Genomic DNA, 16,252 nt, shown 5'->3' with positions numbered 1-16,252 from the left:
ACATTCAAAACCAAAAATGTTAGTAATTAATTACTACACACAGAAACTCCTCTCCTCCAGTTCCCTAAGAACATTTCAGTGTCATGGCTGAATCTTATTTTAGTGCCCAGGGGGATGAGTGAAAGACTGACAAATACTGTAAACTCTTAGAAGATATTTCACTTCCTAAAGCATAATTTCCCTGTCTCAGTATTTTTAATTGTTAATTCCATACTGCAGTGGTATGAACAACACTAACTGAAACAAATTAATAGCTGAACTGCCTTCCCAAAATAAGCACAGATACATGCAGTATGGCTATTTGCTTTAAACAGATCCTCAAAGATGATGAAAACCCTGCTAGACCTTTAGTTCTGCCAAACAAGTTTTTCTTAGGGAAAAAGGTCAAAAAATGCAATAAAAATACTGATACTTATGGTCTGATTTACATGACAGGGGGATAGAAATAGACACAGGGGTGATGGCAAAAACAGTAACACTCATCATGCAACGACATTCAGGGGTCATATTCCCACTAACTTAACTGCAGGTTTAATTAGATTAGTATCAAGTGCCACAACAATCATATGCTCATTTTATCACTTGTGGTAAAAATAAAAATATTTCTAATTGGAGATTTCTTAGTAAAGAACCAAACATGAAGTCGCATCTTATGTTACAGCTGAACCAAGGAAAAAAAAAGCAAAACAAAAACCCACAAAAGAGTAGACAATTTATTATGCTGAAAGACCTAGAGCCAATTTTTATCATAACAAACCTATACATAGTCATAAACTTGCTGGGAATTTCCCACTAAGTATTGTGAAGGCATGAAGGAAAACAGAAGTAACAATGCATTTGATAGTTCATAAATAATGATTTCAGGTATTTTCAGAAATAATGGCTTCAGATACTTTTACAGTTCAGAGAACAAGTAAAAAAAGAAACCAAACAGAATAGTTATCACAAGGAAATGTTAGTAGTTAATAAGTACCCATGTTTCCAAGTGACTAAATGTATCAGAATTAATGTCACACTGGTTTGCAGAACTGCTCATGTGTTTATTGCTAATTATGTTGCTTAACAGCAATCAGTAAAACAACTCCACTTGTTACCTATCTACAAGAGAGGTGACGATTAATAACTCGCAGCAAACTTTCCCATCTACAACAAAGGAGACCATGTCAAATTAATAAAAACTCTAAAGAACATAAGGAAAACAATGGAGATTTGACAATAGCTTAGTTTTTCATTTGCTGTTTACAAAGCAGGTAAGTTTTGCTGTAAGATAAGTAAATGTCTCCCCTTAGTCCCATAATGGGTAAATAATACCAATCCACTCTGACAACTACTTTTCTTAATACTATAATATATATTTCTTAATACTATGTCTGTGCATATTTAGACAGCACAAAATTTTTGGTAACATTTTCATTACCTCACTTTAAGACAGCTAACCACTCAAGCTGTTTCTTCATACTCACTGTTCCCTACCCTTGATTACTACAAATAGCATGTTTATGGTGTTTGTGTTCTACATGTACCTATTAAACATTAAAAAAAAAATCTGTTTAATCCCACTATCAAATATATTATGATTTTCTCCTTACTACCTAATTCTGTATTTTAATATTTTTTTAACTAGGTATACAGAATCATACAGACAATTAGACATTACTGATGGTAGACAATTTATAATAAAAGGGCTGGGTTTCTAGTAGAAGTTAACATCTCACTACCCTTCTCCTTACCCTGTAATGAGGTGAAAAGCATCAATGATGTATTATTCTTGACAGAACACAATGGCCCTTACTTTAAGGTCACTATGCTCTTGCTTTTTGTGTAGAAAAAGAAGCCATGTACACCTTAGGAGGGTGTATACAATATAGAGAAAGCAGCAAAGCAGAAGGAACACATCTTGGTTTTAATAAACCCTTTGATCCTACCTCAGAAAATATTACCTGGAAAATTAATTCACCTTTTTCTGCATGTAATCACTGCACTGCGGACCGAAAGCTGATTGAAACAATGAAGGACACAGTAATTTAGCAATACAACTGAACAAGGAATCTGTGATAATCAGCCTGAAAAAATTACAGATTCACTCATAATAAATAAAAGAGTTGAGTACTTGTTTATTCCAGGACCTGATCCAGCTACCTGCTATCCTATTAGGTTTAAGATTAGAAAGGGGATAGATTAATGTCTCAAGTTATGAGGTTATAAAGCCCAAATTAACAATTAACACTTTCAAAGAAAATAACAAATACAATACTGTGACATGAATGTTTTTATTGATACTTTCCTTCTATAGATTAAGAAAGGCAAAACAGTCTATATAGGGAAATAAATTATTGAAGCTATTGGTTGCTATTCTATAATTTACTTACAACTGACTTTAAATTTCTTTCAAAATATTCTAGGGGTTTGAAATTTCTTTGAATTTAGGGTTGAAAAATGGAACTGTTGTCCATAAAATACTACACTTTTATCTATATGGTTGCCACTCAGTGACATTCAATGGAAGATAGGTGTACTTCCCTAAGTAAGTTTAATTTAATTAATATAGTAATTTTTGGAAGCTTCTCATTAATATCCTGTAAAATTTCAGTGTTTCTCATGTTAATTAAGTAATATAGCAAGTCTGCATTTAACTCAAGGCCAGCATTAAGAAACTAAGTATCAGAGGTAAAAGAACAAAAATATCTCTATGTAAGTTCTAAATGGCAGAAATCACAAAATGCACAAAAAATCTTGACCTATATAGGTTGTAAACACAAGAAGAGATTTAAAGTATTGCCAATTCCAATTAATTTTAAATACTCAAGTATGTCTCTAAGCATGTACTTTATTCCAATAATTGCAAATTTGTGTATGGGCTTTTATCACAGAATCACAGAATTCCAGGATGGGAAGAACCTCAAGGACTACCCAGTCCAACCTTCCTTGGCAAAAGCACAGTTAGACAAGATGACCCAGCACCTTGTCCAGATGAATCTTAAAAGTGTTCCACAGTGAGAAGTTCACCACTTATCTGGGGTGATAATGCCAATGGCTGATTTTTCTCATGAAGTATTTCCCTCCTGTGTCTAATCAGAATCTCCCTAGGAGTAACTTGTACTCATTATGCCTTGCCTTTTCCATGCGACTGCTTCTAAAAAGGGAATTTCCATCTTCTTTGCAGTCACCCTTAAATATTGGAAACCAGTCATAAGGTGTTCCCTAGGCCTTCTTTTCTCAAGACTGAACAAACTCAGTTCACAGAATCAGAGAATCACAGAATCTTTTAGCTTGGAAAAGACCTCCAAGACCATCAAGTCCAAACTTCTATGCATCACCACCTTGTCAACTACAGCACTAAGTGCCATGTCCAGCCTCTCTTCAAACACTTCCAGGGATGGTGACACCACCACCTCTCTGGGCAGCCCATTTCAAAGTTTAACAACTGTCTGTGAAAAATTTGCTCCTGATGTCCAAGCTGAATCTCCCTTGGCACAGCTTGAGGCTATGTCCTCTCACACTGTCACATGATTCCTGGGAGAAGATGCTGACCTCCATCTTGCTACAACCTCCTTTCAGGCAGTTGTAAAGAGTAAGAAGGTCCTTCCTGAACCTCCTTTTCTCCCAGCTAAACAACCCTGGCTCCTTCAGCTGCTCATCATAGGATTTATGCTCCAGACCCTTCCACAGCTCCGTTGCCCTTCCCTGGACACACTCCTCAATGTCTTTCTTGTAGTGAGGGGCCCAGAGCGGGACACAGCACTCAAGGTATGGCCCCAGCAATGCTGAGTACAGAGGGACAATCAATCACTGCCCTAATCCTGGTTGTAACACTATTCTTGATACAGGCCAGGGTGCCATTGGCCTTCTTGGCCACCTGGGCACACTGCTGGCTCATGTTTACCCTTTCCTTGTATGGCAGGCTTCCCAGCCCTTTGATCACTGATGTCTTTGGGAAAATTATCTAAGCCCTGTAACACTCCATATATGAATCATATTGTGCTGATCAGCACATCGAGTCATGGTAGGAAATTTTGCTCATGTGATACAACAAAGGAATTGTAAGAAATGGCAGATGAGCAAAAGGAAGAAAGGCAACAATATAAACATAGAAATAGTATTATGGTTAACAGTCTATCTTGAGATTTTGTTTGCAGTTTGATTTTAAACTCCCATTTACAAATAGTATAATTTCACTCCAGTTTTCCTCATTTTTGGTCTACATTTGTCTTTTATTCTTCTTTTCAGTACTAAGCACTCTATTTCAGCCTGCATAAAACAATTAGCTTCCTAATCTCCCTAGAACTGTTCACATCACTAAGAGTACCTGAGGCATTTAACCTGAAGCATCTAACAAAAAAATAGAGGTGCCACAGTCACAGCTCCACTCATTATTTCCTTTTTTCCATTGCCCAACTATTCTCTTCTGCTTTCTATTTGCTGCCAGATTACTCCTTTCCAGAAGATGGTGTAGGTGGGGATATCAGGGCAGAGATCTGATGAAATGCAATGTCTCTCTAAGAACCAGAGAAACTAGACTGCACAGGCTTCTTAAAAAATGGGAGACAGCTTTGATTAGGTACACTTAGGAGATGACTAAGCAACACAACAAACCAGCTAGGTACAAAAATCTAGTATTAAATACAAAGAAAATATTTATGCTTGCTTTGTAATAGCTGAGAAAAAAAAAAGGTGATCCGAAAAGGTGATGAGAAAGATGAAGATTTTACTCTCTTCATACGTGATAGTAATGAAATAAAAGTCAGAGTATCTTTATCCTCAGGTTTTGTAGGAGGATGGAACATTTTACTATGAGAACACACTAATGAGGACATACCATCTAATCAATATTGCTGGCAAAAGTGTCCAACTTTTTCTGTTCCTAGCACCTACCCCCAGAGAAAAATGCATATATTAAAAAACACTAGGGAAACTAGCATCCATAACTGCACACAAAGTGTAGAATGAAGTCAAGCCTGCTGGCGACTTTTCCTATTACTATGCAGAACAATGCTGAAGCAAAAGGACTGGACAATGATAGTGAGTCATCTCACACTCTTCTGCTTGTTGAAATTGCTACCTGTGATGTTGAAACACACAAAGTTTAGTTATTGGTGTTATCCAGGGTATCATAAATGAAAATTTAGGTTAGATCATCATCAAACTCCTAGCTGTGCAAAATTCACAGTAAGGAATGAATTTTTATCTGTATTAATTTACACCCATTAGAATCATAAAATAGTTTGGATTGGAAGGGACCTAAAGATCATCTAGTCTAAGACACCTGCCTTAGGCAGGTATATATTTTAGAGGTCAAATTGATCAAATCTTGTATATTCTCCCAAATTTTAAAAGGCAGTTACTACATCTGCCAACTCCTCTTCCTCTTACTCTGCATTTTCCACAGCCCACTCAGGACCTCTGCCCTCCTCTTCCAAAGATGGGCAAACAAGGCTTTAGGCTCTGCCTTTGTATTAATAATGTTTCCCTACTGCACTGCTACTCCAGTTTTAAAACACTACCTCAATCTGAGAAGGATCCAAAGGACATGTTCTCCTTTTGTCCCTCTCCCCTCAGCCCAGTGTGCTTGTCAGCTCCATTTATTTTTTTTAACTGAGAGAGAGATGTCACTGACTGATCACGTAAGAATGACACAAGGGCCATGTGTGCAGAATACCCCAGCTCCGTGGGGCTGGCATCCAGCTTACAGGGGCTGGAAACACAGGGCTGTGCAAACTATCAGTCTGAAAACTATATGCATGTTTTACATTATCAAGGAATGCTGATCAGCAAGATAATGCAATGATGTACAGGATATAGTGCCAGCTCTTCCTTCAGGGATAAAAAACAATACTTAAACGTGGGGGAGGGAATGTAGGTTGAGCAGGGGAGAGAGAGAGAGACAGACAGAGGGTTTTGATGGGCTAAAACAGATTAAATTGGAAATAAAGCAGGTTTTTGTCCTTCCCCCCCCCCCCCTTTTTTTTTTTTAACTCCCTTTAGGAACATATTCTTTCTATCACTTTAACATGTCCATTTTCTTATAGCCTTAGCCACATATTTCCAAGCTTTGTGCTGATGCAAAATAGGGGAAAAAAACCAGCAAAAATAAGCATCATTCCTGCCTTTAAACACATCAAAACTTGCCATGTGACTACCTAATCATATACCATTTTCTCTCTGTGGTTTTTCAAAGGCACAGTGCTCAATTACATTTAATGATACATAAAAAAAAAACCCACATCTGTTACAGAAAGAACTAATACAAAGATGGGATTTCCCAGCACCTAATATGCAAAGCCTGCATTATTGGGGCAACCACTGCCTGTTCTCTGGTGGAACAGAAGGATATAATTTTGTTGACATGTACTCAAAGCAATGATGAAGAGTATAACACAAATTAGATGAGCACAGTACTGATTCTTGATTCTAGTGTCAATTTCAATCTACATTTTTTTTACCTATACCAAACTACCTGATCCAAAATTATTAACAAATACACCTAAGACATAATTCCTTTCCCTTCAAGAAAATGAATGTAAGGATACACAGTACAGAAAAGTGTTTTGTCAGGGTTTCCAGATTCACTAAAGAAAAATTCTAAGAAAGTATAAAGCATTAGGTAATTCTTCCAAAAATAATATTTGAATGTGGTTTTTCTTTTACAGTATCAAAGTACTGTTGTTCAACCACAAGAGACTGAAGGTAGTGTACTTGACTGCCTATTTTTATAAATCCACTTGAAAAACAGCTCACCTCCCAGGACCATACCAGCCTGACAGCACTTCCTCAAGCGACATGCTGGGCAGTTCTTCCTACGGATTTTATCGACTATGCAGTCATTTCTTCCAGCACACAAATAGTTGTGCTGCCCTGCAGGAAAAAGAAAAACTGTGTGAACAATATGTTTTCTAACACAAAAAAATTATTTCTGTGTATAAATGTTGCAAAAATAACCGAAGATTCAAAAATGTGTACTTGAACCATTAAAGAACTCCTTCATTTTATGCTAACCTTTGACCAATCATGTTACTATTTGAATATAATGCTTTATTTGGTCTGTTTAAGGGCAAAACTCCTCATCTATGAAATTCCAAAATAATTAGAAGTCAGCATGAACTGCTTAAATTATTGTACTAACAGTATTTCTTAAGTAAATCAAGCACGAAGACAGACCAGTTGTTTCTTTAAAGCTTATTTTTCTGTGAAGTTATCAATCCTATTTTCAAAGAACTTAAGTACATTTTGCTTGGATTGATGTGGAGCTTCTGACAGCAAACAGAAAGAAGAAGTTGGGGTAGTGTAAAAAAAAAAGCCCTTTAAGCAAAGCAAATGACCTCTGATGGGCAAGCAGTCTGTAATAAACTTGCTGAAATACCAGCTGACCAGGTGCAGCCAACACAGCCAAAAAGGACAAATAGAAGGGGATAGTAACTCTGTGGTTTAGATTAGCTTAGTTTATTGCTTAATTTTGCATTTGTTTCTGTGCTACCATTTTAAAAGATAAACAGCTTACTTCTTAATTTTAGTGAAAGAAACCCAATTGTCTGAAATTCCTTTTCATAACAATTTCTTTTTTTTTTTTGAAAACTACAGGTAAACAAAAACCATTTCCACACACATTGCCTGGCAACAAAAATGACCTTACTAATGTTTTAATCAGAAGAAATTCTCATTTAATTTGTCTCATTAATTCTAATTCTGGACTCCTCCTTACAGGAAACATTACCAAAAGCAGACAAATGAATAAAAATCCATCTTGCTATTGGCAGCAGACCAGTAAGCAAAACACTTACTTGGAAGAATTCTTCCATGGGATTACTTGCAGTTTTTCCTTGGATTTCTTTGTCTTTACAAGCTAGAAAAAGCATTGAGTCTTTTGATAAGCAACAACAATTTTAAAACTCCATTAGTTTAATTAAAATCCATGAGTATTATCTCAGCTCCATGGCATTCTAGTGCTTTAATGCACAGCTAATTTACCAAAGAATGCTTAAGCATAGTTAAAGTTTTTTTTGTCCTTTTCTTATTTTGGGGGTTTTCTTTGGTTGCCTGAAAAGAGATTTCTTCTGGACCTCTTTTCTAGGGAATTTGTTAATTCTTCACAAGATAGTCTGACTGCATATAAACCTTGTCCTTCTTATTATAAATCTAAGGCTGAACAACATTTTTCACATTTACAAAACAAATCATAATTGAATCGCAGTTTTTAAAAGTACACTTCCATGCTCATATGTTCTGAAGTTTCAGATTAGACAGGATTAAACAGTGTCTCTGCCCAGTGTATACCAGGCCAGAAATTAAATCTGTTACTAGAATTTAGGCACAGTATAATTTGCTTAAAAGCCAAAATGCTGTTAACCCAATTCTATCAAGGGATTATGGTCACAAAAACTCAGGCACCTTTTGATGCTTACTGTTAACATCTTCCTTGTTTTCAGGACTTTTAAGAAACCACAGTCATATCCTCTACCTGACTTACACCTTTGTGTGACATCTCTACCCCACCTCTCCCTGACACCTTCTGTCCCAAAGTGTATTCCACTCTTTTTGATTCAGCTACAACTTATTTGGAAAACATAAAAGTTTCAATTGTTTGGCAGTTTTCAGTTTCATCAGTAAAGAATTTTAATTGCAGTGATCTGTGTAGATTTCATCTTAATAGATAAATCTGAGTAAATGTTCCCATTTGAAATCACTTCTACCATTGTGCAAAGCTGGGTTCTGAGAAACTGTTACTTGCTTGACATGACATTTTTTTATTAATATTTCAGGGACAGCAGCCATCTAAAGGAGAGATTGTGTAAGAAATGAACACATAACAGATATTTGCCTAATTTCAAAATTACTGGACAATATTTAGTTAGATGACGATGTTTGGAAGGTTTTCCAGGGATGATAAAATATGTATTTGAAAATGTACTTGCAACAGTTCAGTCTTCAGGATCATCTAGATTTGAACTAATTAGTACAATTGAACTAATTGAGCATTGCAGTTATACCAAATGCATGTACTAATGAAGTACCCAAAACCTCCATCAAGATACAATCACCATTCAATTGGTGGCTTGATAGTCAGTATCTTGTCTATGACTACTGTCATTATAACCAAAAAAACAAAAAACAAAACAAACAAGCAAACAAAATACTCAGAAAAAAAACCAAGATAGTATTATAGTCACTAGTGCACAAGTTTGAAGGAAAAGTTTTCTATTAGCACTTCTCACAAAAATATGAACCTGGGGACTTTCTGGCAATTGCCACACCTTCAAACACTTCACCTAATGTTAAGTTTCCTATGCATGTTTACTTTGCACTGTTTATTGAAAATGCGCATTGAGGGTCACTCTCAATGTATTGACCCGTGACCAGCTTGATGAAGAAAACACAGAGATGATTTTATCTGTCACTTAAATGTTCCTGATTTTTGTAGGATAGTATTTTCTTAAACTTCCATCAAAATCCATTAATATTAGCAAAGCTGCAAGTTCTAATGTAAGCAGGCAAACACAATTTTAAGTCCTGTAATGACTATTGCTATTCTGGGAGGTTTTTAGTCCAGTGGTGAACGTAGCACATACAGTGTCTTTACAAACTGCACTATTAACTTAGCTCACTGACATGCTGTAAGTCACTTACAATCACCCCAGTAAACTCAAGAGTTGCAGAGACTTTGTAAATGTACAAAATATGGAAAAAATAAAGCTTTATCTGCACCTGGAGTATCAGACAGAGCAATCAGTTATTTGGGTAAATACATCTGTGCTGAACTGCTGCCACCCTGCACAGAAGCAAAACGCTTGCAAACTCTCAGTTCCTCTTAGCTGCAAGAAGAGTACTATCTCACTTTTTTTTTCTCTCTCCCAGATGGGATTTTACCTCCCTGTATTTCTATTAACTGCCAATGGTTTTGTATAAAACCATCAACCTTGGCAGAACACATCGTGGTGTTTTACTTAGTTTTAGATTTCTGTCTAAAACTTGCAGACACCTATTGCATCTCTTTGCAAATTATTTTACTGCCAAATGTCTCCCAACATCGACTCTTTGCTTCCTGAAGGCTCACCTCAAGGTTTTGCTCAATAATTTTCTAAAAGTATGTTTTACATCTTATAAACTTCTGAAAAAGTACCAATTAAATCAATAGGTAAAAAACCAAACCAAACCAAAACAAAAACCACAATGGAATTGTGGAAGCTGAAAATAAACATGGGTTTAAAATTTAAAGAATGGAAAATAAGTTCACCTGTGCACCTAAACAAAAGATCATGGTGCAGATGTAGCTTTTGAGTAAAAATCTGACTTCTGGAAGCTAAGACAACAGACAAGGCTAGTCCCTAGCTGGTGGAAAACCTGACTGTCAGAGTAAATACAGGGTAATCCTTATGCTGAACACACTCTGACACGACAGGTTTTCCACAGCTAGGCAGTCTGGCCTAGCTCGTCCCTGGTAAAATGGGAAGTAAAATTATATGAATTTAGCCCAGATCTAAATATAACACTCTTCTATTTGCACTGTTTCAAAGAGCAAAACAGCAAATGCAGATTGAATTTACCTCTCATCATGTGGGGTTTTTTAAGTTGTGAAGAACTAGGAATCTACACTACACAGTCTCCACGTCCCTGTATGCCATCCCATGCTATTAGTCTCCAAGATTCCACACGCTTCAGATAATGCTGTTGGAGTTTTAATTTATAATTGATTTTATTTCTGTGTATTTTCTATAAAAATAGAAAAAGTCTCTGAAGTGAGACTTCTGATTCCAACTACTTAAGCAAAACCCACATCCATCATGGACTTTACCATGCATAATCTTTTGATAAAGATTTGATTTCCCTCTTGGCCCACTGAAGTAAAATTCTCACTTCCAGTTCTTAAGTAGGTGTTTCAACTTCCACTCTGTAGCCTATATTGGTATAAAGAAAGACTTTATGGTCTTTCTTTATACCAATATAGAATGGTATATTAGTATATAAATATACCAATGGTATATATATATATATATATATATAAATGGTATATTGGTATATAAATATACCCATATATCTATATTGGTATAGATATATTGGTATATCTGCTCCTCAGCAAAGAATTAAGGATTTAGTAGACCAAAGGGGTCAAAGAGTGGAAAACAGAAGAATTTGTAAATATGTTTCATCCTGGAATCTAACTGAAATAATGAAGAATTTCTTTCTTCATAATAATATATTTCATAGTGAAAGCAATAAAAATAATTGTTTATAACATCATTGACTGACTCTTTCCTCCTCTTGTATAGTGATCTCAAAATCTTCCTGCCTTTTGCTGTGAAACCTGCAATACTATTGTTTGTCCTTCCAAAATCACTTCTCCAAAGAGCAACCTCCAAAGAGAGTAAAATTTTTAAATAATATCTACAAAACAGAACAATTAAATGTAGCTATCTTGAGTTTTTGCTCACTTCTATAGAGTCAAAAGCTACAATCCTGTTTTTTAATCTTTTTTACATTTCCCTGTTTCATATTGATTTTCAATATGAAACAATTGGTTTGCCTAGGCTGTTTACCACTGCAACACCTTGAAATGTACAAAGTTTTGGAATCTAAATTTTTTACTGACAACAGTAAAAACTTTCCATAGCTAATACCCTTTCAGGAGACTATGGTAGCATCTACAAATCATTATTTCCAGTTCTTTTTATGACATTGTGTCACAATTGTTCCTTGGTCATAATTTTTAAATAATTAACTACATCAGGGGTATAAATATGTAAAATAATGGAAGTGTCAGCATATTTGTCAATTGGGGGTTTGTTTCTTACAAATACAAAACATGGGATTTGAACACAAAACCCACTTTATAAACACACCAACTATTTCAGAGGTATGGAGCACTAAAGTATCAGTTGTCCTTTTGATCCCTGTTATATTCTTCTATCAAGTTAAGACTTCATATTTGCATTTCAGTCATCCTATCATTCTTATTTTAGTGGGATTATCATAGAACATTGCCATGATAAATTTTTTCATGTATATTTTCTTATATTCCTTGACTTGTCCTACAACTGAACCAGTGGGACAGGGTCATCCACTATATGAGCAATAAAAGTGGAAAAACCCAGAAATATTAGCAGCAGAAAAATGTAATATGCAAAACACCCAGATATTGCTGCCTCTTGATTGAAACACTTTAGATTAATTTGATTCTATTTGATTAATTAGATTCTAAAATGTAGATATCTATCAAAACACTGCTAGTTTGTACTTCATGAATACTGTGGAACAAATGCACAATTTAAGGCAATGGACATCATTAATCCCAAATCTACTTTTAGCATATACCTATGTCATACAATTTATAAATACTCCAGTACTTAAAATAAGTATGATTGGTATATGTGAAATAATCTAACGATATCTATAATACCTTTTATATATAATACTTAAGCAATATGAAATTATTATTTTGTATGCTTATTATATTTCTTTTATATACTACAGAACTATACTAGCTACCTTGATGATGTGGGTAGGGTTTATATCACCAAATGCAGACAGTGTGCATGGTCACCTGACACTCCTTTATACTCAGTGCTGAGAAACAGTTACTGTCAGAGCACTGCTATTTTCATCACAAGTACATATTAGAAATGTCAGTGTATTTCTTCCTAAATTTCTTGTTTCTGTCCATACACCATAAAATGAACTTAAGATGGTTGCTCACATTGTGCACATGGGAAGTTGGAACAGCGAATTAGCAAGGCTGAGCAGCCACTTGCTGGTGCTCTTTAAAGCAGGGAGTCTTACACAACCTGAATTAGCTTCTAATCTACCTCAAAAGATGTTCAAGATAATAAATGATACTGTTTCTAAAATACTACATAAAAGTTAAACTAAAAATTATAGTAACTGAGATTTCTGCAGGTGATTATGTACTAAGCCATGTCTATTAGGAAAACAGTGGTAAAGTCACAGTTAGAGGAGAAGGAAGCCCAGCATTAGCTCAAGACTCAAAGCACCAGAACAGATGACACCTCAGCTCACTTCACCCTCGTGCTTCATATAAATCAAAAACTGCTGTTTGTCAAACTGCTGGATAACAAATTCTTTTGAAGTCAGAAGTATATTGAAGATATATCATCATGTATCAATGCAGATTTTCTTTTCGTTTTCATGATGCAAATTTTTTGAACTCACAAAAGTGACATTCTCCATCTGTATTTTAGGGTCCTCAATAAAGCAATTTTATACATTTGGATTTGAAAATACACTTAGCTTAATGTACTTTAATACATTTTGTCCATGTGCAAAATAAATGAACTTCAATAACATCAAATCCATTATACTGAGTGAAAAGAATTTTTTCTTTTGTCTGCTTTGTGTGTTTGCATGTTTTCTAATTCATGAACATTTCATCGCCATCAGGTTTACAGTACATGCTGTACCAAATTCTGATCCCAAGATCCAGACTGGAAAGTTGGATTAAGAATTAGAAAACCCTTCAGAGTTGGGAGAAAAAGGAACTTTGAACACCTGCTTCATCAAGTTTACAGACAAAAGGGTCTCTACACTATTATTTCTCTCTTTTCAAAGAAGATTTTCTACTAGTGGTTGGCATTTTTTTCATACTTGGCATGCTGTACCATTTTAGATTCTTTAGCTATGGAAAAGCATAACTGTTTAGACAAACACTTTTCCTTATGCACAGTATTGCACTATGAATATAGTGAATCACACTGCCATCACAAAACTGCTTATCATAACACTGAGAAGGTCAGATAAACTTTATCAGAAAGTTTGGTTGAAGTCATGATCAACCTTCTTACTGTGTAGGTGTAGCTCACACTCCACAGAACCTCTCCATATACAGACAGTGAAAACTCTCATGGAAATCTTACTTTCTGCCAGCATACCAAATTCAGATCTCAGAAAGAAGGAAAGTTCACACGTGGTCAGTTAAATGTTATCTGCTACATGTGCTTGAGCTTGTTCCCTGATGCCATAGATGCAACAGAGTTTAAGGTCAGAGTTACCCTGACCTTAAAGCACATATTAAAACTAGACAAATGTTTTACAATCACTTGATCAAGTTTGTAACACATTCCCAGGTATTTAAACAAACCAAGAGTCAGTTTCTGACAGATATGCTGCAATATCATGTATTCATGTTGGTCTCAGACTCTGGGTTTGGGCAACTACTTTTCCTTAGATATCAACAATACAAGCAAAGTGCAAATATAAATAGAGAAGAAAAGTAAGAAGAGGCTTTATTATAGGAAAAACAGCACTTGAATTTTTTTGCAGGATTTAGATAATTCAAAATTCTCATTAGTAGAACTACTGCAAAAGAGACACTTTCAACAAGAAGGCAATAATGCAGGCTACCAAGAAACTCTGTGTTAGCAACAGTTCCAGAATCCCAAAATTTTGAACACTGGGCTCTTCTGAAAGGAAAAACATCTCATTGTGGTGGTCCACAAGCATTTTGATCATAGCTGCCCTGCATCATTTCACATTATGGAATCTTTATAAGACATCACAAATGACTGTTCGGCAATTTAGTCATTGAAAAGTAAAAGTTTGTCTCTTAATCTTCCTTCTCCTAATGCCTGTTAGAAATATTCTCCTCTACTTTTTATTACCATGAATGAGATACACTGGTAGCAGTTAAATAACACCTGGTCATCAAGAGCAAATTATTTTACAAATATAGTAATTCTACATATTTGAAAACATTTTGAATATTATTTCTGGTGGGTTTTTTTTTTTTTTTTCAATCTCCAAAATCCTCATCACACTCATCTCACTGACAGGAACAGCACTACCCCATCAGCACAATGAATTCAATTTTGTCTCTTCAAATTTCTTTACTGAGTATGAATAGCTGTAACTTTCTTTGGTTTCATTATACTCAAAGGAGATCTTTAAAGTATTTTTTAAAAGCCTTCTCACTTCTTTGTATATTAAGTGAATCTACAGACTTTTAGTTATTTGTAGGAGTCCAACAGAAAATGTACAACCTCTAAATGCAGATAAATGTTTCCTAAGTAAAACCAACCCAGTATCTTTGTCTCCTTTCTCCTCCTCACTTGCAGTACTAACTTCTTTACATATCTGCTATACTACAGGTTCCCAAAGAAAGGACTTGCATTTTTGTTTAACCTGCTTCAAGATTTTGCCTTGAGAACTAAATGTTTATTACATTAACTGCAGCCTTTTTTTCATATATACAGCCATATATGGGGAACCAGGAACCCAAAAGACAGAAAGTATCTACAATGCATATATAGTCTAGAATTCAGTGCCAAGAAACATTCTAAGTAATCTTCGTGATTCTCACATAACTCTGACCCCTCATTAAGTTGTATGTGTATGTATTAGTTACATTCAAATGTGTTACTAAATCATAATTAGTAAATACAGTTTTAAATCATTGATAAGTCATAATAATTTAATTAATAAAATAATAAAATAATCTGGTTTTATTTAAAAAAAAACTAGATATGCAAAAAAATGAATTTTCTCGATAAGAAAGCAGTTCATTTTATTCAAATGGATATATTTAACCAATAAAGTATTGTCCTCACACCAGGGAAGGTAAAATAAATGGTGTATTAATAGAACAGTTTCTGTGAAAAAAACTACAAAAAAAAAAAAAAGGCTGTTTGATTTGAAACAGCAAATGCATCTCAGATTACATAAATAATTAAAATAGAAAATAAGCCTTTTCTAACAAATGTAAAGCTACTATATTAAGTACTTTTTTACCTATGCACAAAACCTCATAACATACAAAAAACCCTCTCAAGATAGAGAAAAACCATGAAATAGCAAAAGCCAGCTATTTCCAATCATGTTTTAATTTCTCATAAAGATCAGTACTATATGGAAATTACATGAAAAGTAGAGTTTTGACCAGGATTTTTTACTCACAAAATTTAACATTTTATTTGAATGAATTATTAAAAATTCCACGTCTGTAGTAGCACTAAAAATTTTAAAAAATAAATAATGCATTTATGCTCAGAGAAATTATGGGCAGGGGACATTTCATGGAAGAACAATGTTTCAAATTTATATGATTGCCAGTGGGAATTTTAAACACTATTTTCTATTGCATTTAAAATACAAATACTTTGTGTCTTTTTACAGAGGAGCAATTTTCCACCATTATTTCTGATATTAAATTTTTTTTAAGTATTTAAAGTCCACAGAAAATCAACTAACTGTCAATAAATAGGATTGGTTAGTGCTGATAATTACATAGTATGCTGCAATGAAAATAAGAAATCCA

General features: G+C 34.7%; 1 protein-coding gene across 1 annotated transcript in view; it reads right to left on the bottom strand.

Moving 5' to 3' along the window:
* The window catches only part of PGR (progesterone receptor), a 38,669-nt gene that overhangs the window by 17,501 nt on the left and 4,916 nt on the right, over positions 1 to 16,252 (bottom strand). Inside the window, exon 3 of the mRNA XM_054654611.2 lies at positions 6,736 to 6,852. Coding sequence (XP_054510586.2) covers positions 6,736 to 6,852 — 117 coding nt within the window. The remainder of the gene's footprint in view (positions 1 to 6,735; positions 6,853 to 16,252) is intronic.

This window comes from Agelaius phoeniceus, chromosome 2 (genome assembly GCF_051311805.1).
Source record: "Agelaius phoeniceus isolate bAgePho1 chromosome 2, bAgePho1.hap1, whole genome shotgun sequence".
In the NCBI taxonomy this organism is placed as follows: Eukaryota; Metazoa; Chordata; class Aves; order Passeriformes; family Icteridae; genus Agelaius; species Agelaius phoeniceus.
This window is presented reverse-complemented; position numbering and strand designations above follow the sequence as displayed.